The sequence below is a fragment of the Drosophila melanogaster genome, chromosome 3R (genome assembly GCF_000001215.4).
Source record: "Drosophila melanogaster chromosome 3R".
Classification (NCBI taxonomy): domain Eukaryota; kingdom Metazoa; phylum Arthropoda; class Insecta; order Diptera; family Drosophilidae; genus Drosophila; species Drosophila melanogaster.
Window position 1 is genome coordinate 13,450,427 of NT_033777.3, and position 25,479 is coordinate 13,475,905.

At 42.6% G+C, this 25,479-nt stretch overlaps 1 protein-coding gene, 1 long non-coding RNA gene and 3 other non-coding genes across 6 annotated transcripts; 2 read left to right on the forward strand and 3 right to left on the reverse strand.

Moving 5' to 3' along the window:
- Positions 1–163: 163 nt before the first annotated feature.
- Positions 164–13,758, forward strand: side-IV (sidestep IV). 2 transcript variants are annotated; one of them, NM_001260157.1, is made up of 17 exons: positions 164–502; positions 1,792–2,004; positions 5,347–5,847; positions 6,366–6,685; positions 7,037–7,240; positions 7,309–7,460; positions 7,724–7,868; positions 7,947–8,077; positions 8,420–8,579; positions 9,422–9,591; positions 9,661–9,784; positions 9,863–10,023; positions 10,598–10,739; positions 10,816–10,939; positions 11,011–11,372; positions 11,587–11,798; positions 12,096–13,758. In NM_001260157.1, the coding sequence occupies exons 3-17, from the start codon at positions 5,489–5,491 to the stop codon at positions 12,333–12,335; spliced, it is 3,006 nt and encodes a 1,001-aa protein (NP_001247086.1). In that variant the 5' UTR covers positions 164–502; positions 1,792–2,004; positions 5,347–5,488; the 3' UTR covers positions 12,336–13,758. The 2 variants fall into 2 exon arrangements, with proteins under 2 accessions (NP_001247086.1, NP_001034052.2); NM_001038963.3 differs by having other exon boundaries at positions 164–298.
- Positions 5,085–15,680, reverse strand: asRNA:CR17025 (antisense RNA:CR17025). The gene is made up of 3 exons (NR_048380.1): positions 15,281–15,680; positions 7,337–8,119; positions 5,085–5,841 (listed from the first exon to the last, which is right to left on the reverse strand).
- asRNA:CR46354 (antisense RNA:CR46354) lies at positions 9,245–15,680 on the reverse strand. The gene is made up of 5 exons (NR_163205.1): positions 15,281–15,680; positions 15,118–15,231; positions 13,932–14,796; positions 12,026–13,362; positions 9,245–11,824 (listed from the first exon to the last, which is right to left on the reverse strand).
- On the reverse strand, positions 13,793–13,885 carry mir-252 (mir-252 stem loop). Its single transcript, NR_048381.1, has one exon. It is a non-coding gene; the product is annotated as a mir-252 precursor RNA (primary transcript).
- A 388-nt stretch (positions 15,681–16,068) lies between the features above and the next one.
- Positions 16,069–16,296, forward strand: lncRNA:CR45914 (long non-coding RNA:CR45914). The gene has a single exon (NR_133392.1). It is a non-coding gene; the product is annotated as a long non-coding RNA:CR45914 (long non-coding RNA).
- Positions 16,297–25,479: the final 9,183 nt, after the last annotated feature.

Genomic DNA, 25,479 nt, shown 5'->3' on the forward strand with positions numbered 1-25,479 from the left:
CGAGGAAAACGCATCGACGAGTGGAACTCCGACGATGGGTATCCAGTAGATACGCGAAGCTATAACGGTACACATGTTGCTGTCGGAAAACGCGAGCGGTCCAAGTGGAAATGTAGCCCAATCCGTTCGCACCAGGGTTTCCATTTAAAGCGCTCCCTCGCACAAATACACACACACACACCGAAACACGGACACACTCGTACACTCACACACTCGCAACGTAACGCACACCAACGCGTATTCGCACCCACACACAAGTGAAGTCGGCTCTGCAAACGCACAAGTGCGGTGTATCTGTGTGAGTAGCCATAGAAGAGGTGTTTGGCATTGTGCTCAGGATACAGGATTTGGTGGCCAAGTGCTTAATAAAACCATCATAAACCCCAAAAACCATCAAAAGTGATAAATGCAAATATACCCCTAATGAATGAATACAAGCAATCGCAAAAGTGTGTGGCCTCAAGGAGCCAAGCCAAGTATAATCCCAACCATTGGCCAAGTGGTAATGCATCGTCGGATTAAATCTTACCGGTTTACAACAGCACTCGAATCTCTAATGGGCCTTGTATTTACCAAAATCTCTTCAATAAAAACGAAATCTTAATTTCTGACTTAAACATGTGCTAAAAGCTATTGAAAAATTAAACTTGTAAAGTTACTCAGTGGCTTACTAACTCCAATGACCCTTTAAAGTTTATCATAATACTTTGAGTGCTGAGTATAAATTTAAAAAACATAAGAAAAAGGTCATGGTTTAAACTTGTAATGCAGTAAAATATTGCCTACCAAATTGGAATTTATTCAATTAACGTAAAGCAAATTTCGTATTGCTGAGTTTTTGAGTAAAATAGTTCGAAGCCTTTATATAATTGCATTCCCCCAAGCCCCCAAGAACTGCTGCAAAAGTATTTAAATTATTTTGTTAAAAACCACGACAACAACGGGCGGCTGAATTCTCTGTCTGAAACCTCAAGGATTAGCCATGGAAAAAGAAATATTTATAAAAGCGGAAAAAATCTTATGAAAATCCCGGCAGACTAAAATAGCAACAAACGTTGCCGCGGCTGACTTTGAAAATTGCTCCACTTCGGTTCCAAGCTCCCTTCCGCTTCCCCCAGTTCCCAACTCCAGTTGCCACCACTTCAGCGGATCCACTCCACTCGAAGGAAGGGCTGGCTGCTCGGTTTGCGGTGCCGTGCCTCGAGTTCGTCGATAATTGGAATTTACGACTGTGGCATACAACAAAAAAAAAAAAACAGAGAGAAGGAATACGGACTACAAGGCTGCAAGGATATGGCCTCGGCACGGGCGTCGTTGTTTGGTGACTCGTTGCCATTTCCCCTGATCCCTGAACCACTCCCCTCCAGACACCTTCCACAATCAGATGTCCCTTTAACCCGGCCCTACGATAGTCGGGCGCCGTGTAAATATTTTTTTGTCATCGCTCCCTGTGCGCGGTTCAGTTCAATTGGCCCTGTCAGTGGCAGGCGCGCTGATTTGTTATGGTAATAGTTGTCAAAACGAGAGCAGATTCGAGAGATCCTCCACGGCACTTGATTACACTTGGCCACAATGACAAACGTGCGGATAGTGCATACATATATATGTATATATATGTATGGATATATAGTAAATGAAGTGTGAGCTTAACGAAATCAAAACTAAATTGCCAAGGGAGGTGCGAAACGTAAATCTTGGCCAATTAAGAGTGCAATTGGTTTTTGTGCGAGTTTCAAGTTCGTTAAGAGGTTCGGGTTTCTTAACCATCTATCTCTTTCGGTTTCATCGCAGATTCATCCGTTCAGACGGCGTGTCTGCGGCTCATTAGAGAAAAAACTAGCTGGCCAACAAAATAAAACAAAGTAACAAATCCAAACCAAACCAAAAGCATAGTCGAAATCGAATCGAAATCAAACAACGCGAAGCAAACTGTAGCAGGGCAGTATAAAAACAACATGGAATATTGAATGAAATCGGACGGGATATATGCACATACATTAGCAGGTGAGTTATCTGGCTGCTTATTTCCCTCAAAATTTATGCTCATGCATATCTGCATAATCGCAAATTAAGCTACATAATTAATAAGCCAGGAGCCACAGCCTCATCGCTGTCACTCGGCGTTGATGTAGCACTTTAGGGAGGCTATCAGCCGATGCCTTGCCTTGCCTTTGCTTCTGGCCATCTTGCTACTCGCATATCGGGTTATACTATATGGGCGGCTAAAGGCTATAGCATATGTGTACGTGCCACTGCTTTTCGAAAAGTATCGATGTCTGTAATCTTAATTAGCAACACCACAGCAACCGGCAACAGAGACAACATCGGCAACCCAGCAAACGGGGCTCACAAACATCTTTTAGCATTTCAAGCATGGCGTATCCGTACACTGCTGCCTTTTCCTCGGCTTTCCTATGCACTGCAAGAAATATAATTGTTTTTTCTTATAAAATTATTAAATGTCAGCGTGTCTAGTACAACAGCAGAAATCCATTAAAACAATTGTGTGCTTAGCCATAATGTGAAACCAGTTATATCGTAATAAAGTCAAAAGTCGAAAAACACATATTTTAAGATTAGAAATGCTTACGAATTTTTCAAAAGAAGATTCCAATGAATACGTTTCATCATATTGAATTAGCATTTCTTTATAAGCATTGTGCTACCGCAATGTTTTCAAAATAAAATATGTTGTACTCATTTTATTTAAATAATATCTTGGTCAGCCTAGGACAATATTTTTTCCAGTGTGGGGCTTTTTTCTGGCTATTTCTCACAAAAATCACATTACATCGAACGCCGAAACCGGTTTCGGTTGATTTCTTGTCATATTTCGTGTAGAAGCTAAAGGTGTTTTGTACAAATGGCCAGCAAACTAAACAAACTAAAGTCGCCGGCCAGCTCACGACCGGCTGCCCATCAAAGAGTTATTTATACTTATTAATGCCGACGATGAGTCCGAGTCCCCCATACACCTCCAATTCCCCGCAGATAGTCGTACGGCATCCCTAGTTTTAGTTTGTTGGAGTATGCAAATATCGTTGATCTGCTTTCAGGCTGAAAAATTCGCACCTCCATGTGCGAACAAAGCGCCCATGGGGCCACCGATTTGAGTGCATAGGAAATCAAGTTTACGACTTCTGCGGATTCTCCGCTGGGAGAAAGGGTAATATATTTGGCGGGGGCTGACGTTTTAATTGCTTCCATTAGAAATCGCTTAGCGACTTTAAGTGGCAGCCAGCAGACAGGAAATTGAAATTACAGGTGTACAACCAAATTCTTGTTTACGATTGGAGCTTAGATAAGTTGATCGGTCTTTCAAATTTGAATGCGACACCTTCGGCCAAACAATCGGAAAAGCACTTTGTTTGCTTTACAAATGCTTTTTGTGAGCTGGAAATATTATTTCATTATTTGTAAAGTAAAAACGAGATAAATAATTAATAAATCAACGCATCTATTGTTTATTCTATGTGGCAATAAAAAGAGATAAAAGCTAATGAATTTTAAATAGCGAAGAATTCAAGTTCGTCGAGATAACCGGTTCTCTTTGGTGGGGTCAGTTTGTCAGCATTCAAAATATTTTGTTGGAAATGACCAAAAGTGGCTAACAAAGGCAGAACTAAAAGGGCCAAAACGGGGCCCAAAAATACCCTTGGAAATCCATCAAAATAAAGGTAGTTTGGTGATTTAAAAGATACATGTAATTAATAGGCACTTGATTGATATGATTGTATTTCAATTTAATTTTTGAATATTTTTATTGCTTGCTATAGTTTCTAATATATCTATGAATTTGATGAAATAGTCATTAGACCTCGGTTCAGGGTATCTTTGTAAGCTATCCCTATCATAACCGTCTTGAATCTCAAGTCTCTGGGCCAAGTGTTTGTCTACCACATTCATAGGCAAATTGCGGACGGCATATTTATGAGCAGCTCTTCTTTTCGACCTGGGCAAAAAGGAATATCGTAATAATTAATTAAGTTATAACATTAAATGGCCATAAAGGGGCATTAGGCCCATAACTTTGAGTGGACATATGAGCATGAGCTATGCCACTTGTCTGGAATCTCGGATATTTGTTGAAGATATACCCATAACTCTTTACCCTTTGTTATCGTTGAGGGCAATCTTAGCCGTAAAAGGGGGCATCTTGGCCATATGCCTGACATTCTAGCCATCAGCATCATCATCTTTTACGACTCCAACTGTCGGGCCAATCAGTTCCAGACTTTCTTGGCCACAATCCGCACAGCTCACTTCACTTTTCTCGCCCTGTCAGTTTTGATTTTCGGTTTTTGGCAATGTCAGCCATGTCCCAAACAAATGACTTCACATTTTTAAAGATATTACGTTGACATACAGCGCCGCAAATTGAGTGAGTTGACCGCAAGTGCGTCATGAATTCCAACCTGGTCATGAGCTAAGAGCCCCATTCTTCGGATGAGGTATGAATAGGTATTTCTAGGAGCAGACATTTGCCGTGATTACCTCCATAAAGCTGTTAGTTACACTTAACTGACTTTCTAAAGAGACTCCATAAAATCGCGAAAATGAGTGGGACGTTTTGATCCCAGAACGCATTGTTCTCTTAAACACATTTGATTTATTGGCGAGATGAATGGAATTGACATCGGTTATTAATTGTGCTCCGGCAGACAAAAGGCACGTTTAACAAAAAATTATTTAAATTTATGCCCTTGAAGCTGACCAAATAAAGTTTACCAATCATTTTGATCGTTCTAATAGTCTTTTGCATATGGTAACCTCTTTGAATGCATCGTAAAACATTTTCATTGCAAATTGAGTGCTCGAATTGGGGCTTATTAGTGCTACGATTCATATCTTAATTGCTTTTCCTCACAGGAATATTTGAAATGTTCGAGCTTCATTGATGGTAAATGGAGTTGAAGGTAAAAGACCTTATGCTATCTGTTCCACAAATATAATACGTTCCAATTATTCACAAAGGCCACAAGATAGCACGTTTAAATTTAAATGATTCCTAAAATTGGTGAATATTTACTTTTCTATTCACTGGAAGGGGAATATTTTCAGTATTGTCATCGAACTATGTATTTCATTTTATTGGTTTTCTAACTTTATTACATTCATTAGTGACAGCTTGGAATTTTTTAAATAATTGTTAAAGTAAAATTTTTTTATTGCTAGCAAAAAAAAAATAAATAATAATGATTAATATGAAAACCTAAATAGTGCGCGATATATGTACTCAAGCCACTAAATTTATTCATATCAACTAATGTTATTAGAAAATGAATAAGCATGTGATTTTCATCTATTAGTAAAATAACTTATGACTTGAATTATTGCATTGTGCAGCTGAAGGACAACGAATCCCCTTGCTCGCCCACAAACTTCGCATCATGGATGAAACTGCGATAATCTATCAAAGGCTATGATAAAGGTCAAAGAAGGGAGTCTTAGCAAGCGATTAGTTTGAGTAAACGAGAAAGCGAAAATCATGCATCACGAGGAGACATACCAAGTAGTTTGCCGACTGATTGAAAGGGAGGAGCTGGAGGATCGGGAGCCCTGCTGTCGGAAAAAGCCCACTGCGCCCCATCCATTCCCCAGTCCGAATGTCTGGAGGCAGTTGCTCCTTCCCCTGCTCATGCTGTCTGGGATCAGCCAGGTGTGCAGTACATACGTAGAACAGGATGAACTCATGCAGAATCTGGACCGACCGGTTCCACTCACCACTGTGCAGGGTGTCCTTGGACGACAGGCGATGCTGCCCTGCGATATTTCGCCGCAGGAGCGGGACGACGCCGTCTATATGGTCCTGTGGTTCCGCGAGGGCGATGGCGAACCCATCTACAAGTAAGTTCGAGATTACAGTAAGATTTAAATTTTAAACTGAAAGTTATCGTATATGTTTAAGTAAACAGGTTAATATTAATTAATTGAAAAAGAAAAAATGGTTATTTGAACAGCTAATTCAAATGCATGATAAATCAAAGAAGTTCATTGTACTATACCCGTAAAAAGCACAAAGAGCTAACCCTGGGGCATAATTTGATATTGTGTAAACAATGTGTTTTTGTGATTTATCCCTGCAATGCACTTTTAAAAGCAGTCAGAGGAGGGTGGGGGTATCTACCATAAAATAAATGTACAAAGATATAGACGTGCGCCATAAAAACACTTTCGTTAGAATTTCGCAGCAATTCCAAAACTCAGACCAACCAATTTGGTGGCAAACGGAAGCACAGACATTTTACCCAATGGTTTTATTAATTACATCCAATAAATTGGTTAATAAGTAACTTTTGTTTTTTGATCAAATTATATTATGTTCTGATTTAATATAATTATCGTTGAAACATCTCCAATTAAAGTTTCGATGTGCGGGGCCGGCAGTTTGGACAGGCGCGTTTGTGGTCATCGCCCACGGCATTCGGCACCCGCGCCCACTTCAGCAGCACCACCCATCCCGCCCAGCTGAAGATCGACAACATCCGGATCGAGGACGAAGGTGTCTATCGGTGTCGCGTCGACTTCCGCAACTCGCCCACCCGGAATCTTAAGATCAACCTCACCGTCATCGTCCCGCCGGACAGACCCGTAATCTATGGCCAAAACAGGCACGAGAAGGCCGGAAATGTGGAGTCCTTCAGTGAGGGCAACGACATCGTCCTGTCCTGCGAAGTTTCAGGAGGTAAGCGATTTTGTTGGAATTAAAAAGTACGACGTCTATGCATGGACAGGACAAATTTGTAAACAATGTCAACTGTCTCCAATGTTGGTTTTAAGCCAAATTACATAAAAATGCACTTGAAAAGGGTTGTTTTAGCAAAAAGTACGGAACTAAACTTTAGCATGTTTCGGTTGTTCGTTCCTATAAAATTTAGGCAAATGGGTTGATATTTTAATGATGGCAGAAATAATTATCGTGCTTAAAGACAGCTTGTTCTTGCTTTAAGATTTTCATTTTATATTTTTTAACCTTTTTCTGGGTAAATAATTCATTTATCTGCGTCCATTATTTATTGACCCCAACAAATTTCAGGTCGGCCGCGACCTAATGTCACCTGGTACTTGGACAACACGGCGATTGACGAGTCCTTCGAGCAGCGGCCCGATGGCAAGACCATTAACCACCTGTCGTACCCAAATGTGGGCAGGCAGCACCTCAATTCCCGGCTAATGTGCGTGGCCAGCAACACGAACTTGACGCCACCCAACAATCGGGTGGTCATCCTGGACGTGAATCGTGAGTGAATGCCGCAAGTGAATATGCTAATTAAGTGCTAATGATAATGGTTCTCTTCTGTTCTGCAGTGAAACCGATTGCCGTGCATATACTTACCAAGGATCGATTCGTGTCTGCAGATCGCACCTATGACGTGGAGTGCAAGAGTTCCGGATCGAAGCCGCCGGCGCTCATCACCTGGTGGAAAGGCAGCAAGCAGCTAAAGAAGCTAACCAAGAATGTAAGCCCCGACTCGTAAATGACTCGTGAAGGCGCTCAGTCCCAAACTCATTAATTAAACACAAATTAATATTGTGTAGTGTGTGCGTCGCTTATAATTGCCACAAATTTCCTTTCCATTTTCGCCGGGTTTCGCCGTGGCCTTGGCACGATTTTCTTTACTTTTCTCACTTTCCGTTCCGTTGCGTTCCGTTCGGTTACTTTCGGTCCGCTTCCGTTTCATTATTCATTTCCTAATGGACTCTGTTTGCGTTTCTTTTTTAGTTTAATGAACCCGATAATCAATCTCTAAGTATACTGACGTTTACGCCCGGACGCGAGGACGATGGCAAATATTTAACATGTCGGGCAGAAAATCAATTCATCGACGGCAGCGCCATCGAGGACAAATGGCGACTCATTGTCCATTGTAAGCAAAAGATGCGGCAAATTCTAAGAGCGGGTAGAGTCTAATTGCAAAAAAATCGTTTCTCCCATGTGTCCACAGACCAGCCGACCACCACGCTCAAGATTGGCTCCTCGCTGAATCCCGACGACATCAAGGAGGGCGATGATGCGTACTTCGAGTGCATTGTGCTGGCGAACCCGAAGCCGTACAAGATGTCCTGGTTCCATAACGTAAGCATGTCCCTGAATAATGGGTGTCAAATACTTCAGTCACTGCAAGAAAGTGCAAACAGAAAATAAGTTTTCAAATTGAAATTTCACATTTAAGATACATTCAAGGTACTACATTACTAGTATTCAAAGTGCTAATTATAGTTTGCCATAAAAAATGGTGTGATATAAACAATTTGAATATTCAAAACTCAGTTTCCATAAATTAACACTTTACCAGAGCCATGCTCAAAAAACTAGTCTTATATCGTTCATACGCCCTGTGGGTTAGATGTTTTATTACTGTATATGACAACGCTGAATGGCTTACGTGTCTTTCCTCTCTTTTTTGTTCCTGTGCAGGGCAAGGAGCTGCAGCACAACATATCCGCTGGTGTCATCCTGTCGGATCAGTCGCTGGTCCTGCAGAGCGTCTCACGTGCCTCGGCCGGCGACTACACCTGCCTGGCTGTCAACTCGGAGGGCAAGGGCCCCAGTAATCCGGTCACATTGCGCATACGCTGTAAGTAAATCGCATCCAAATCCCAACCGTCCCCATCCGAAACGGCACCCTCTACGCCCCTGGGCTTCCATCGAAGTTAGCCAAGTTTGGCTTTGAACTAACGTCTCTGTAATTTCCAATTTAATCCTTGAGTTTGAATGGCTCTTAATGTATTTAGAGTACGGGGCTCAGTGTTATATTTTGGCCGAAAGCCAAGAACAAAGACAGAGTAGGTGTGTCGGCCCCAGTACCCTGCACATAACCATTCGCCCCCAGAATCCCCAGCCCGCAGCCCTTACGACTCACGTTAATGACCAAGATTATGGCGCAATGAATGCATTGCCTTGGCACTTGCCCGGCCTCCTCCTCGGAATTCTCTGAATCTGACTCTGGCACCGAGTGATATTCCAAATGACCATAGGATGGGTGGGATTCTGCCCCCTGGCTTAGGCATCGCCATGCCCAAAATGCGCCAGCCAAATTCGAAATTCGGTATTAATTCAGGCCGTTTAAGGTCTATTACAGGCAAAAAGCAGTTTAGTTATTACGACGGCGCACATAAGGAAAAAGATTCTTATGGCTTGTTAGTTAGCAGGGCTTAATTTAATTTCTTACATTATTCATTTGGTTTTGTTGATATATTTTAAAGAAAAAAAAACAGAAAACAAAACGAAAACTTGAAAACTAATTTTATAAAATAAGGTTTGATTCGCTTAAAAATCCAATTAAATTCTATTTTTCCTTCTTGATTGACCCCCAATGTTTTAAGTGCATTGCTAAGCTGCATTGTCATGTCGTTCGATCCTTTTGATGGCCGTTAAATATTTCAATAAGCGCTCTAATTTCCCACTTGACTTCGATAGATGCCCCGATTTGTGCCACGGACCACGAGGAGCTGCTGGGCGCTCTCAAGCACGAGACCCTGCCCCTGAAGTGTGAAGTGGACTCCTCGCCGCCGGCGGACTCCTTCCAGTGGACCTTCAATTCGTCAGGCGAGCAGACGGAGCTGCCAGCTCGCCTGCACTCCAGCGAGGTAGAATTGTCTGAAGGACAGCCACTCTGAAAGTGCTAACTAACTACCTGTGTATCTATATCCTTTAAGACCGGCATGTCGCGATTAAACTACACACCCAGCACGGACCTCGATTACGGCACGATTTCATGCTGGGCCAAGAACTCCATTGGCACGCAGAAGAGTCCCTGCGTGTTTCAAATTGTGGCAGCCGGTAAGCACCCAACAGCACCATCATCTTCATCACCAGCATTATCCCAGTTAATCGGGGTGGACGTAACTCTATCCGCAGGTCGGCCGTTTCCACTGCAGAACTGCTCGGTGACCAATCAGTCGGTGGACTCACTGCAAGTAGACTGCCTGGAGGGATTCGATGGAGGTCTTCCGCAGGGATTCATGCTGGAGCTGGTCGAACTGAACACGTTGCGTCTGGCCAGAAACATCACGGTTTCGGTAAGCTTCAGAATTGGGTTAATAAGCACGGGAATCTTAATTACCCAGCGAATCCATTAAACAACTTTATCGGCGACTTACTCTAATCAATGGGGGTTTAAAGTAATTAATTGCCTCGCAGTGTTCAGAACAGCAGGAGATAAGCGGATGGTAATATTGTATACTTTGGGGCTCTGCGCTTACATTTTTAAGTTGCCAAAAAATAATATAATTTGTAACACCGTGAATAAATTATTTTGTTGGATTTTGCGAGATTAAAAGCTAATGTGGGTTAGACTTGCAGTAAATTATTAGCATCATTTGAATATATTCCTAGTGGTTAGATGTTTTTCTATCCAGATAAGTTCCTCCTCCTCCTCCTTTAAATTAGAGTTAGAATTCAATGGACGCTTTTTATTTTTATTTTTTACCGAATTTGGATGTTACGTTTTGTAAGTTCAGTAAACATTAAAGTTCGAGTAAACAGGAGGAGAAGTTCAGAGAAATTTATAAGGATTTTTGCGTTTTTAAACTTCTTCTGAAAGTAATTATAATTTTTGTTTTGTTGGTTTTTCTTCTACCCGAAATTATTTAGCATACACCGGTGACCTTTGTGATAGACAACCTAGACCAGGCGGCTACCTATCGCATGGTGATATTCGCCGTAAATGCCAAAGGTCGTTCGGAGCCCACCATAATCGACGACATCAATTTCAAGGGCGTGGCCAAGTTCACAGGTGAGTTGCGGTTGGGGCCCAAGAACCCAAGTAATTGGGAATTATGTGGTAATAATTTATTTGCGGCATTTCGCAGGTGCCTCGACCGGCCTCTCGATGCCCCTCTCCCCATTTCTGGCGGGTCTGACCCTTTTCTGCGGCCTGCTGTTCGCCATCTTCTGCATCATGCTGGCAGCCATCTACCGAAGGATTTCCAATCGGTACGGACACCAAAACTAAGCTAATGGCTAATGGCTGCGGCTTTGCTCTAATGGCCCCATTTAAATTGCAGGCGCAGCGACAGCAATCTGAAGGTGGCCAAGCACACGCAGCTCACGATTCCGGCGGACTGCCAGCTGGACCCGTTGCATCCGGGCGTTCAGACGGACGGATCCGGCAACCATCAGCCGCACCACAGCCTCCTGCCCCTCAACTGTGATGGTCGCAACGCGGTCGACTGCGGCGCTCTCGGGGATGTGGGCGGTGGAGGCGTGGGAGTGGGCCTTGATGGCGGGATTAAGGGCAGTTCGCCCATTGGCCTAGTGGCCATGCCTGGCGATACACTCCGCTCAAATGCAAGGAACCGGCACAGTCCCATGGCCGATCAGGCCGATATAGACGACACCGATCCCGATGTTATACCAAATCAGTATGGTGAGTACCCATAACTGCTTGCTGGATCTCCACGGGAATAATAACCTTTTAGTTAAAAAATTAAATAGTGTATTCACTAAATCTTGCAAAAGAATTTTTCCTTTAAAAAAATATTTAATTCTTGTGAACTAATCCATATCTAAACGAATTCTATTAGAGTACCAGCAACTTCGTTGCAAGTAATCATCAGTGTCCTTAATTAACGCATTTGCAGAAAAACGTCCGCTGAAAAGCCTGGTGTCCCCGCCAGGATTTGCAAGCCCTTCGAATCGCCTGATGCAGCGCGATTACCTCCGGGAAACGGAGCTCACGAAGGGTGGCAGTGACGTGGGCATGGGTGCGGCAGAGGGTCTGTCCAGCATCGGGCTGATGAGCAGCTCCGGGAACGAGGTGCTGCACTACACCTTCCGGCCCAGCAAGCAAATCGTGAGTATTAAAATCTAGAATTAAAGCTGGAAAAATGTCGATAAAGTTATCGAAATAATCGTTTTCTCTTTTGGTTAATATCAAAAATCACAAAAAAACTAATATCTATGAAATATTCCTAAAAAAAAAAACAATCTGATATGTGTTCATAGAGTCTGATAACTTTGATTTCGATATTTTGACAGCTTATGCTTAAGGCTTTCGGTGATGGTTATATCATACATTACCTCATGGTGTTCCTTTCGGGGCTTTCCTCTCATGCATTCTTCTCCCCTCCAAAAATCGCACTCCATACAGAGCTATGCTACACTGAACAAAAAGGGCATCACCACCTGCAGTCCGCCGTTGGGTTCGCTGAACTATAGTGTGAGCACCTCGACGCCCACGTCCTCGTACCACCTGACGCCCCAGCCCATGGAGGTCAGTCTGCTGAGTCCGAACAATCCGTCGGTGACGTCGTCGTTGAGCGAGTACCGATTTCGCACCGGTCCAGAGATCGTCACCACCTCGAATCGCATACAGGAAAGTTGTATATAAAGCTACCACACCCATACTTACTTCTGAGTGTACAAAAAACCAAATGATATAGAGTGGCAAATGTATTAATACATGAGTATCGTACCGCATCGTATCGAATAATATCCTAGCAGCTAGACGTATTTATTCGCATGGTTTGAGGAAAGACTTCTCCTAGCTCGTAAGCATCTTGTGTACTTAATGCAATGCCAAAAGTGTAACTGCAATACACTCGTTTTGTAAATAATCGTTGTCATCTGTTGTTGTAATTAAGCCAAGCCAGATAAGGAATATATTCTCGTGGAGAGAGAGAGAGAGAGAGCAGTAAACGAAACTACTTCTAAAGAACATATCGTTTAACGTTTCACCCACACACCCATATCCAATATCCAATATCCGAAATCCCGATATCCTGGAACCCAGATCCATACCCTATCCTATTCCGAAAAACAAACGCTGTCAACTTAACATATCGCCGACATCCTAACGCTCGCTAAGCTAACCCGAGATCATTGTTGTGCGCAAAAAATGCAAGAAACATAAGCAAACTTGAGCAGGCCGATTGCAACTAATTTACGCCATATTTAGTATACCAATAAACGAATATATATCCATTTAATCTGAACAGGACCTGCACTCTTCCAGAGTTCCCGGCAGAGTACTGCGGGAGTCGCATTTGTGAGAATATCATGTCCATATCCTCTATGAAAGTATTACCTATTGATTTTCGTTTCGATTAACTCGAGTGTTTAAGTGTAGCTACCACATACGTGTATTTAACTAGACCTAAGTAGTCCTAATTAGCGGTCTAAGCGATATGTACATACATGATTATACAGAAGGCCGGAACTCTCCGGCACTCCGGTATTCCGGAATTCCGTTGCTCCGGTGGTCCGGTACTCTGGCACTCCTCCACTCCGGTTTTCTGAGATTCTCCCTGTAATTTGAAATTGTCTAACCGCTCCGAACCGGCAACTGTATATAGTTCATAATTTATTGTGAGGACGAAATGTGCCGTTCGCTCCGATGTACGTTGTGTTGCCCCCATCTAGGATTAAATTAAGCATTTATAGAACAATTGCAATGCCGCAACATATGTACAAAATCTTCGGAGCGATCCGAAGGGTGTGTGTCCCTTCCAGAGCCTCGCACTTTGGCACTTGAAACCCTCAGTCCTGAATTCTAAACTCAGACTGAGGTTACAGTGGCGTTTCTTCCCTGGAGCGGGCACCTTACAGCTTGAGGATAGTATATGTATCTGAATAAAAAAGTGTATGTATCTTAGAGAATTGCTGCCACTTAATCCCGAAATATATGCGGCGGCAGGCGATACTTGTGCGCTACGAACGGTAAAACGCAAAGATTAGTATAATTTGTCAAGCCTAGTTTTTGTAACTATTAGGAGAAATATTAAATACAATTAAATTATAACTAAATGGAATCGAAACACTGAGCAGCGTGTATTCTTTTGCTGGGCAACTCGCCGCTTTAATAAGCACTTGGGCAGCAGGAGGTATTGCGGACACGAACCTAACTCCTGCGGCACTAGTACTTAGGAAAGCGAACTTGGTAAGTAGGCGGCACACTGTACATCTAGTTTTAACATCCAATATTCACCCTTGATCTCGAGATATTCTCCGGGTTCCGTGGCCCCATGTTCTGCAATGATAAATCAATTAGTGCGAAAGTACTTTCTCTGGATCACTGTCACAAGTGACAGCTCAAAGATGCCTCCATCCGCTCGGTAAGGTTATTGTGTTCTGAACTATGCACTTAATCGTTTAGTTTCTGAGTTATTAATATCTGTACGAGATACTTAACCTTCTGTGGCAGCTGTCTCATCAAAATGTTTTCCTCCCCCAAAAAAATATAAATATTTCTCTACAATTCCTGTTCAATTTCCCGACCCTCCCTCCTCGCAGTCCGTCTGCATGTAGATGTGTATCATTGCAAGTCGTGTACGGCTAGTAACCTCTTGCACATAATACATAAGTTTATTAAATTTAAATTGGCTTAATTGACCCTCATTCGTTTTCCGTTGCCCGATGCCCAATGCCCGATGCCCGTATTCGCCGGCAGCGTTCAAAATTGCTCCATGACAGACGACAACGATGTGGCTGGTATGGCTGTGTGACTGAGTGTTTGTGTTTTTATTTCGCTGCTGCCTTCATTGCTGGAGCATTCAAAGTCAATTGAATTTAAACGAATAAAACGAATGAAACTACATACAATGCGATGCCTGCCACAGAGTCTTATTGTTGCCGCATTGCCCGATTATGATTGCCACTGCTGCCGGGGCAAAAGCGTCAAGTACTTGTCAGAAAAGCAGAGGAGCCAGAATACGACAATACAACAATTTGTCAGCCCAAGATGCACAGCAAATGGTTGGATGGGCTGAATGCATTCATCAGCTAAATTAGAATATACATAGATTAATCAGAGCACAATAACACTTAGTTATTTGAGTCCGATTTAGCAACAGCTAAGGCAACGGCCGTCGTGGAAAATCTGTTGCATTTCCTGATTGGCATTAACTACGGCTTTTGTCATCGCAGAACATTTTGATTTGGTCTATTAGATTTTCCCATTTCACGATTTGTGCAGAGATTTGAGTGAAACTTGATTTGATATGATTGAAGCTTAATGGCGTGAAATATAATCACTTAAGATGCTATTTACGAGAAAAAACATTACTAATTAAATGGAATTTTTTCAAATCACCTAGATTAGTCAATGAGATAGTTTATAGCTTAAGTTGCATTTTAATTGCAGCTTTATTTTTATAGAATTTCTAAGAAAAAACTTATTTAACTCTCTTTTTACACACCATCGATTCTAATATTTCTCCCTCCTATTTTTTCTTCAAAGAGTTGTTTTTGGCTTCCTTAACCTTAAAATGTACTGAATTGTTTTCATGCTGAAATAAAGTGAATTATGTAGAGCATATTCGTTTATCGCATACATACTTTAGCTTTCTGGTGATTCCAAGCAAGGGAGTGGGTGTGAGATAGAGATCCCCACTCGCCGGAAAGTCTCATCGCTGATGTTGTTGCTGTGGATGTTGCTGTGGTGGCCGCTCGGCGACGAGAACTTTGATTGCGATTATCGCGCCTTGGGTAGGGTCTTAACCCCGAACGGAGAATTGACCAGTAGTCGTCGATCTCAAAACATATATATTTTCGTGCATACTAATATGGAATTTTAATTGATGAGCAACTCGAACCGACTCGAGCTAGATTGTGCGAAGTACCGATTTCGACTATGCCTCAGTTGATGTTGCATAGATATACATAGATTTCACTGGGCTTTCGGGAGTCCAAGATCTGAGGTCCGAGTTCGAGAACGCGGAGAACATTGCCGCTCGAGGGCGATTCCACAACTGATTTGTGCAGTGATCGCGCGGACAGTCGTTGGATTTTTGAAAATAACCATCAATTCATTACTCTCCCTGTGTGTGTCTTCCGATGCGAGTGTGTGTGTGTGTGCGGGCCTGTGTGTGTGTAAGAGATCGCCCTCATATGCGTAACGGAGCACAGTGTCCGTGTATTGGTGCGCGTCAATTCCGCAACAAGAAGAGCGATTTCCCCGCCCACTTTCCATTTGGCACTTTCCACCCCGAACTGCAGTTGATTACTGACTAAGCCGGCCATCTCAACTATCCCGCATATAGTCGAATTGAAACTGAACTGAAATTGAAATTGAAATAGAAGCATTCGCCTCGAAATAGCCGCCTCCCATTCATGTGAGATTATTTAATCGCACTCGCTCTCTGGCTCGTTACAGTTCTGCTTGTTTTCCATCTCGGATCTTAAATCACCATCGCCGACGGCTTTTCACACAAACAGATTGTCCAGCCGCATAATAGATTAGGCTGGTCCTCCGTCACCCGCCTCCACCTCCGCCCCCAACTCCCCCCTGACCAACACACTCCCCCAATTTCCCATTTTCCATTCGCTGGCCAAGTTGCTAATACGCTTGGCGGGATTATAACCATATGCCGGGGAGATTCAATTTTTGTCCACTTCTGGATTCGGGCATTATGCACTTCTGCCGCTTAAGACGATGATGTGCGATGATGTGGGTGCTCGGGAGGTGGCAAATAAAATGCCGGGATTCCCATATTCTCACACTCAACTTCTAGTACGGACCATTTAATGGTCCATTTAATCTCAATATAAATAATTTATTTGAAAGACGGTTTGCACATAGTTAAACATAAATATAAATATGTGCACGAATATAACTGTTTTAGATATATTATTTCATTGTATATTGTGCGAAAAGCTTGATGAAGAAGTGGTTTTAAAAAATATTTTATAATTTTAAATAAATCTTGCTTGTTATTTTACTTTTAATAAGATAAGTCTTTACCAAAGTTGTTCGACCTTCTGAGGCAAGTGTAATAAATTCCAATTATTGCATCACTTATTGAGCTTCTCATTGGCTTGATATCTTAATTGCAATTGCGCTTATCACCCCTCCGTTCAGAAGATTTGAAATTTATTTGTTGAGGTTTAATAGTATGCTATTATATTTATATTATATTATGAAACATTTATTTCCATATATGATGTAAGGACAGGATATTTAAATTTATTTGACATTATTTGATAAGGGGAAACCAACTGACATTCGGATAAATGACCCGCACTGTGGAGCTGTCCTAAAAATTAAGACTTGGATGAAGGAACTAAGCTTGCGATTGCTGGAAGTATTTACAAGTTCTCACGAACACTCCACTGATTCGTTGATGTGTGCTCACTTAGTTGAGTGAAGAATTTCAATTAATTCAATTGGAGCGGATCGCCAAGTAGGTAGTGGGCACTGTCAACGGCGGACCGTCGTCCATTTCCATATCTAGTGTGAATCCAAGATTCTTTTCGTATCTGGAATAGTCGTATCCACATACATACGTATGTATGCTTGTACAGCTTCCTTATTACGGGGCATACATCATCAAATAGGCCACGGTATATATATACATATATGCACATACATATGGATAGACATGGAGCACGTTATTCCAAGTAAGCGATTGTAAAACTGGAGAGCAGGACAAGTCAACTTAAATAGCTCTTACGGCCGGCGCGGGGATCTGGGAAATGGGTGTACTAAAAGTCCCCGCCCACTTTTTCCGGCCACAAAACCAATAAAAAGGGACGAGGGCGTTACTGTAACCCTTTCCATCCCGTCCCGGCCATAACTGCAGCCGGAAAATGGGCCAAATGGTAACCCACTCAATAGGTACATCGATTTTCGCACACTTTGTTGGCTTTGGGGAGAGTGGAGCCATGAAAAGATTAAGGTGAAATCCACAAATTTGGCGCAAATGAATTTTCTTTTTATGTTTTTTACACATCTTAAATTTTTTATTATTATGCCATCCTTTGTTGTACGTTTTTCGATCCTCATTCTATTACACTTGGCATCGGTTTCGCATCGCCAGGTCTAGGACTCCCCCCTCCATCTCCTCTGGATTTTTCCCAGCTTTTCCCTTTTTTTATCCAACCAGCGAATTGGAGAAATTTGCGTGCGTGTTTTGAATGAGAATTTGTTGCATATTTGCCTGCCTGCCTGTTGGCTTTTTTGGGGGTTTTTGTATTTTTCGTATCCTGGGCAAATGGAAAAAAATAGACGTGGTAAGTCGAAAGTGGAAAAAGTAGGAGTAAAGGAGCCGGCGCCATCTGTAGATATCCCCTTCAATCCCCCCTCTTGCGACTGTGTCTGCTGTTGTACAATATATAAACATTTACACACAGGCACATACGCATATACGCATATCGTAAAAAAGTAGCAAATTCCCCTGTTGCGTATGAATTTTTGGCTTCTTCACTGAAGTAGAAAGCATTTTCGCTCTGGGTAAATGTGATTTATATTGATTGTAATCGGGGGAGCGTCGAAGGAGGCGGGCTCCTTGCGAAGGCAGGCTGGCAGGAGCGCTTCTATCCTAACTACAATATCAGTGAGCATCCGACAAACAGCGATTCAGTTTGCAGAAATGAGAAAAAAATATATATCCTCTCAATTTGTACACACAATCTATTCTACAGTTGTAGTTATGGCCTGCCACCAGGAGGAGATGCTCTTCCTGGGTTCGCATCGATACACTTGACGCAAGTAGGTTAAAACTTAGAATTTATCTTGCCGCAAGAAGAAGTTACATGTAGAAAAATGCTATTTAAACATTATTATTATTATTATTTATTTATCTTTAAAAAAGCTAGAGAACAAAGCTGTGGTTAATCCGCTTGAATATTAGAGTACCATTTATTTGGCTAATACATTTAACAATTTTACCAGTGTGCATATCTAGGGATGCTGATTCCGATTCCCGTTCTGATGCGGATGCAGATGCAGATGCAGATAGAGATGCAGGCGCATTCTGCTCGCAGTCCACCGTCAGCCGTCAACCGCCAGCAGCCTTGGCTGCAGTGCCACTTACATTTGACATCAAGACAACGGCAGCAGCGTGTGCGGGTTCGAAAACACCCCTGACCTCTGACCCCTGAACCACCATCCCGAGCGGCGTTGCGAATGCGAAACCCCCACCCCTACCCTACCCATTAGCATTAGCACGTTTTGTGTGCACATTAGAGATGCCCTCATGTGGCCATAGGTGTACCAAAGTGCACTGTAAAAAATATGAATACTCGTCATTGCAAATGAAATTCTCTTTTGGAAAACAAATATTCACAGAGTGGAGAGAGTAAAAACTAGGAAATAAATAAAGTAGAACTCGGAGCTATCAATATTTACACTTGCTTTCTAATTTATAGGATCGTATTTTTTAATCCCACCCGTTTCTTTCAGTGTGCTACGGATACGTCCATGTCTGAGTGGCGGTTAGCTGGAGGGCTGCCACGAATTTTGACTTTCTGTGACGTATCGCTGGCTCTTCTGAATGCCGTGCCCTGCCCCCATCCGCCATGTGGAACCCCCCGCTGGTTGGTCGTGTCAAGGACTTGAAGTCCTTTTTAATTTTAATTAGGTTGTAACACGTTGCTACGTGCTATAATTCGAATAAAGACGGTAAGGGGAGAAAGGGAAAACGGATCGGATGGATTGACAAACCGTCTGCCTAATTGTCTGCAACCGGGACAGATGAAGAAGCCCCAAGGACAGTGCCCGCCCCCACGGCAACCGCCCAACGCCCACAAGAACACCCATAAACCCATACACCCATGAACAGTCACCCAAAAATAACAGCTCACACACGCCTACACACATAAATCAATCCTCGAGAACGACGACTTACCACCAGAACGTATATTCGCATTCGGAGCAATTTGTCAATTTTTCGGTGCTCGGACCGTTTTTTTTTTTTTTTTTTTTGCTTTTGTGGATGTCTCGTGATTAACATAAACCGCAATTTTCATTGCCGACAAGGCGGGACGACAACGGGCTGGAAAGTTTCTTAATAATGTGGCCTGGAGTCCGTAGTCCGGACAATCCGGACAACCCCTGCACACGCACATCTCATATATATCTCCATATCCACATCCACCTGTCCGATGTGAGCCCAAAATGTGTCCATATATCCATACACATCCACTTCCCCCCTCGAGGCTGTTGCTGTTGCAAAATTTATTGCCGGCAAAATAAATACGCAAAAGATGACATATGATTTGACCCGAAAGATAAAACTGTCTGAAAACAAATATTTCCGCTTAGAGTCCATCCGTAATGCGAGATGGGCGGTTCAGGATGAAGGAGCGATTGGAGGAGCAGCGGTCATGTTTATTTAAGGTTCTGGTTTGCTCCTTCATTATTAAGGACATCATTCAACTAGTTGAATCGGTCCCTTTGCCCTTTCGCCTTTCGTCTGTTTGTCAGCCCATTCTTTTGGCCGTAATTTTGTAAGGACATATGTATGGTGGTAGCAAGGCACACCGCCTTCTCCATTTCCCCGCCCTCACCATTTTCCCGCTTCGGCCGCTTTCCCAACAGCGAGTTGAGCTACTTATGCAAATAAACATAAGGAAACTCGCATATGCCGGGCATATATATTACCCTACAGGAAAAATGGGCGTTTTTCTTTGTGGCGGGGGGAATGTGGGATCTGGAGGGAACATAGGATTTTGACTTGTTATGAGCGGTTTGCCGAGCTCACTTGCGGCGCTCGGAAATACGATATTGTTAATTAATTTACGCCTTTATTGGAGCCCTTGCCTTGGCCCCTAGTCAGCTCTTTCCCGCACCCATATCAAACTGAAATCAAGTCAGAGGTCAGTGTTTGTGCGATGTGGGATGGGGTGGTGGAAAGTGTATCAAAAGCTCGTTAACGAACTTCTCCAACCAAGGCCCGAACAAAAAACATGACCGACAAATGATTAGAAATGTTAAGACGAGATATGGAACTCTTGCCTCAGCAACCTGGTAATTACATTAGCAACTGGATCAGTGCATCGGATTACTCCCGCAGGCCGAGCCACTTGTTGATTCACATCCAACTGGCCTAATTCGCTGCAGAACTATATTAAAAATAAAGAAAGTAGAGAAAGAGCTGGGCTTTGACTGTAACCTATCTAATCATTGGCTATCCAGCAAAAAAAAAAACAAATTAAAAGCCTGCTTTTCAAAGCATGACAAGTAAATAGTCACAGCAAGTTGAGCGAATTGAGATTCGTAGGGAATGGTTTATATTAAGCAATATAGCAAATGAAATGTATCCCTGTTGAGTATGTTTGTTATTTGAAATAACAAAAAAACGAGCCCGCTTCATTAAAAAAATATATTTATTTAAAGTGTATTCTACGTTTGTTATCTTTGATGTAAAATGAGCACATATCTACATAATATAGAGGGCGCCTTGTGTTGCGCCACCTATCTTTTGAAACCAGCAACACTTGCCGAATTTAACGGTTTCTTTGCGGCAATCCCACTTAAATTTTAATAATTTATTTAATAATAAACATATTTAATAAATTATGTTTTGAGCTGTAGTTTTAAACTTTATATAGTAGCTTGGCTGTAGTAAAAATTAGCTTCAGCTTTCAATTTAATGTTAATTTACATTTCAGTAATTACTGGTAAATTAGGACTTATAAATGTAGTAAGTTTACTTATCTTAAGACCGTTTCAAACTTCAACTATTCGGTGTCCTGTGTCTTATAATGGCTATTCACAATGTACTGTTGAGGCATTAAGGAGTATGTATCTGGGAATGGGTAAATTATTAAAAATGAATTATCGCCTAGCTGAGCACTTATTCAAGGCGGCTGAATTAATTGAAGCAGCTCGTTTAACAAAGTGTGAATAATGGCAGCCAAATCACAGGCAATTATTTTGTTACATCCCTGATTGGCTGCTAACAAGATTGGCAACGTGCAGTGCATTTTCATCCGCTTTCATAATATTTAATATCATATTTCTCATGCCTTGCCAACTCTCGTGGCAATATATTTTGCAATTTTCTGCACAACACCTCGGGTTACCGCCAGACACCCGACGTACATACCATACATACTTATTGCCTGGGCTGGTCAATACATATTCATTGGCCAATCGATTTGTGCGCCAATATTTCTCGCCAATTTGCGGCTACAGCGCCAGGGTCTAGGTCTCCAGTCAGCCAGTCAGCCAGTCAGCCAGTTGGACAGTTATCCAGTTTTGTGCCAAAGATGCCTGGGCATCGGTGACCGGTAGGCGATCATGCCGTCCACATCAGAGTCCCAGTCCAAAGTGGCAACGGATTGGAGCCGGCCGGTTGACTGGTTCCTGTTTCGATGTTTCTGCATGGGCACATTTTTCAGCTAGTTCTTCTAATCAATTGCCCCAACTCGACGTCGATTACTCCCAGCGGTTGCTGCTGGCACCGTGGAGCCGTGTCCACCTCGGTTCCCCTCCCAAATCCCATCCAAATTCGAGGTATGTCCTGTTGTCCGTTGTCTCTGTGCGTCGACCACTTACGGCATTTGTTGCCAATGCCAGACTCTGGGCCTGCACTCGGAAAATTTCATCAAAAATGCATAAAAGTGCCATAAATTGTCAGTAGGTTTATGGAACGATAAATTCCACAGTAAACCAAATGCTCATGAGTTTATTCACTAGTTATTCGTTTTCACTTAAGTATACAGAAGATCATAAACATAAATAACATGTGCCAAATGAATGGCACAAATGAAGTGAAGGAGCACAAATTGTGGTGTTTTTTATTTAATTTTTTCCTGGTTATATTAAATTAAAATAAGCTGTCTGAATTTATAATTAAACTTATAAAATGTTACTTGTTGGAGCTATATGGCTAACTTTTATTTTAAGCCAAAGGGCTTTCATGTATGTATGTTTAAGAAAAGTTCAAATGTTTATTAACATAATATTTACTGAATTTCAAAACTCCCAAGTGATGTTTATACTTAAGATTCAAATAGACGCATTTACAGACACCTGAACCGATTTAGACCTACTACATTGTTTTTGATAGTGTAGAGCTTAGGTACACTGTCCCCCCCCCAACCCCGCTACACCCATCCCCCCGCCGAGGGTCCGGTGTCCGCCGACAAAATGTCCGGCGGCTGTCGTCATCGACCGTTTGCCCAGCGGGCGAGTTTCAAGCGCGTGTCAGCGGCAGCCGTAAATGATGTCCAGTTGGCCATGGCAGCATATATGGGACCACGATATATGTATGAGTGGAGGAGAGTCTACGTCTGAATGTCGACATGGTTGCGGGGTGTGTGGTGCGGGGTTATCGGGATATATATCTGTGGGTGGTTCGGAGGGCGTTGGCTGGCGACTCCATGACAGAGTGCTGCGACTGGGCGACTCCATGCTGCGATTTGATTTCGAGTTATTGCAGTCGGCGGAACAGCAGCAACAACCAGCTGCATTTATGGCTTGTAATCTGAATCTCAGTTGGTCAAAAAACGGCGAAAAAATTAAATTTGCACACAGAACAAGTTTAAGCGGCAATGGGGGAGGAGGGGCGAAAGGGCCACTGCGGTGTTTTTGCTCCTTCTTGCCCCTTTGGGCTATTTTCCAAAACTAGTTTGCCCGGTAACTAAACTCAAAAAAAAAAAAAAAAGAAAACTAAGAAAAATATATAAAACAACCAAACAACCGGCAGCAACAAAAACTGTTGCACATTTCTAAAAAGAAAAGCTGGAAAACTGAAAACGAGCAAAACAGCAAATTGCAGAACGAACCCGAAGCAGGGCAAGAAAAATAGCAAACAAATTTACTGCCAATTTGCTGCTCATTTCGTTTAGAAGGTGACATGGCCATGGCCCCCCATGCGTGGTTTTCAGAGGGGGCGGATGCAGTGGGGCGGAGGCGCAGGGGCGCAGGGGCGGAAGCGGTGTCGGCGGAGTGGGAGGATCAGGGGGCGTGGCAGCTGAAAGTGCGCTTTTGGTGGTCGTGGTCTTGTGTGCACTTTGCGCGTATGTGTTTCGCATTTTTACACTTAATTGCTCCGCTTTGCTCCAAATTGAACTGCCCAGGAATACGAACACATACATATGTTGTGGGGGGCAGATGGGGGCGTGGCAGGACAAGCCAAAGCTCGACCCGGGCACAAAAAGCGCAACTGCAGCGGCAACAACTTTTTGGCAGGCAGCAACAGCAACAGCAACAGCAGCAGCAACTCGCATTTGCAACGTGCAACACACACGCAGCACACTGCGAAACACAACCAAAATGCCGGGGCTTATAAATTTTTGGAGCACACATATAGACGGGTTTTTGGGAGTTTTCGGTTAGTTTCCGATAACGTTTAAAATGCCAATAGACCCAGCGAGAAACCTTTGAACAAACACCGCACTGCCAGCAGAACAAACAAAACTATTTTCGCCGCGATAATCGCCGTCAATTGCAATGCAGCAGTTGCAACTGCCCCATTTTCCCATCCCATCCCTTTTTTTTTCTCGTTTTTGGCCAACTTCCCTCGAATTGCGCAATTTGCGGCAAGTTGTGTAAAACATAATTTTTGGGCAATTTATTGCGTGTTTGGATGGGCGGGCACAGATTGTGGGTAAAGTGGGCGTGGCAATGGGCGGGCGGCTGGGCGTGGCCCACCCATCACTCATCATTTGGCCATCCACACATTGGGAAATGGCACTGGGACCATCATTTCATTCAAATTTATGCGCTAAAACTTCCGTTCATTTGGCCCTTGAATCGAGTCAAAAGAAGTGGCAAAGGAAATAAAAGAAATGAGAGATAGTTGTACAACTGGGGAAAATCCCTTCAGATAAATGGAAATGGTTGTACAAATTGATGCTAAATTTAAATTTGGAAATTCGTAATTATTGAAACTCAGGTTTCATCTGGATTTACTTCAGTAACGAATAAGTAAATATATTTGCATTAAATAATAAATATTGTTGGGAAGATGAAGAATCACAATCTCAATTACTTAATACAAATTCGTATTTAAAAAAATTTGTATAACTCCTAGTAAAGTTCGCATAAATATAATGCAACTAGTTTATATTTCAATGTCTGATATGTAGCTACAATAATTCTGAATTAGAAAAAAAACATATGTTCTTTATAACGAGCTAAGAATGTTCGAGTCTCTTGGAACAAAGATGATCATTATAAATGATACACAGATCAAAGAAGAGTTTTTTTTGTAAATAAATCTATAATTAACCAGCTGGTGCAATACAAGTTTTACTTACCTACGTTAAATATTGTATATAAATAACAAATGTTGGTCCATTAATATGTAGAGCTTATTGCCTTTAATATGGTTTTTCTTCTCAGTGCATTCAAAGAAGAATAGAGCCAGAGAGGTAAGAAATGGCTGGGTTATTCATTTAAATTATAAATGCATTCGGAATGTTTAATTTTTGAATGGTGGTGTGTGGCTTGGAATGGAGGAGCAGTGCTCCAGCTACTGGGACCGGGGACCTGCACTCCTTTTCCTACTTACAAAGGCAGCACATTCGATTCGCATTAATCTTCATTTGTTTTAGAATAGACTGGCGCTGCTGGTCTGCCCCCAACCCCTTCCCGTTGGTCGACCTCCTGGCGAGCAGCTCCTTGCTGCAAAAAGGACAAATACAAATCTAAAGCAGAAATGTCTGCGGAATCGATGGACGACGACATGGTCGAAGGAGGACGATGCCGGGGAGCTGGGAAAACGCAACGAACAGAAAGCCATAGGTCATAAATTAGATTTTCCATTAAGCATATAAAAGCACCTTTTGGTTATCCTCAAATGCGT

What these genes read in the sequence shown, in the direction of transcription:
- side-IV (NM_001260157.1), top strand. Translation starts at nt 5,489, where the DNA reads ATGCATCACGAGGAGACATACCAAGTAGTTTGCCGACTGATTGAAAGG. An exon ending in TAAAGAAGCTAACCAAGAAT is followed by an intron (nt 7,461 to 7,723) that starts GTAAGCCCCGAC and finishes TTTCTTTTTTAG; the next exon opens with TTTAATGAACCCGATAATCA. An exon ending in AGATGTCCTGGTTCCATAAC is followed by an intron (nt 8,078 to 8,419) that starts GTAAGCATGTCC and finishes GTTCCTGTGCAG; the next exon opens with GGCAAGGAGCTGCAGCACAA.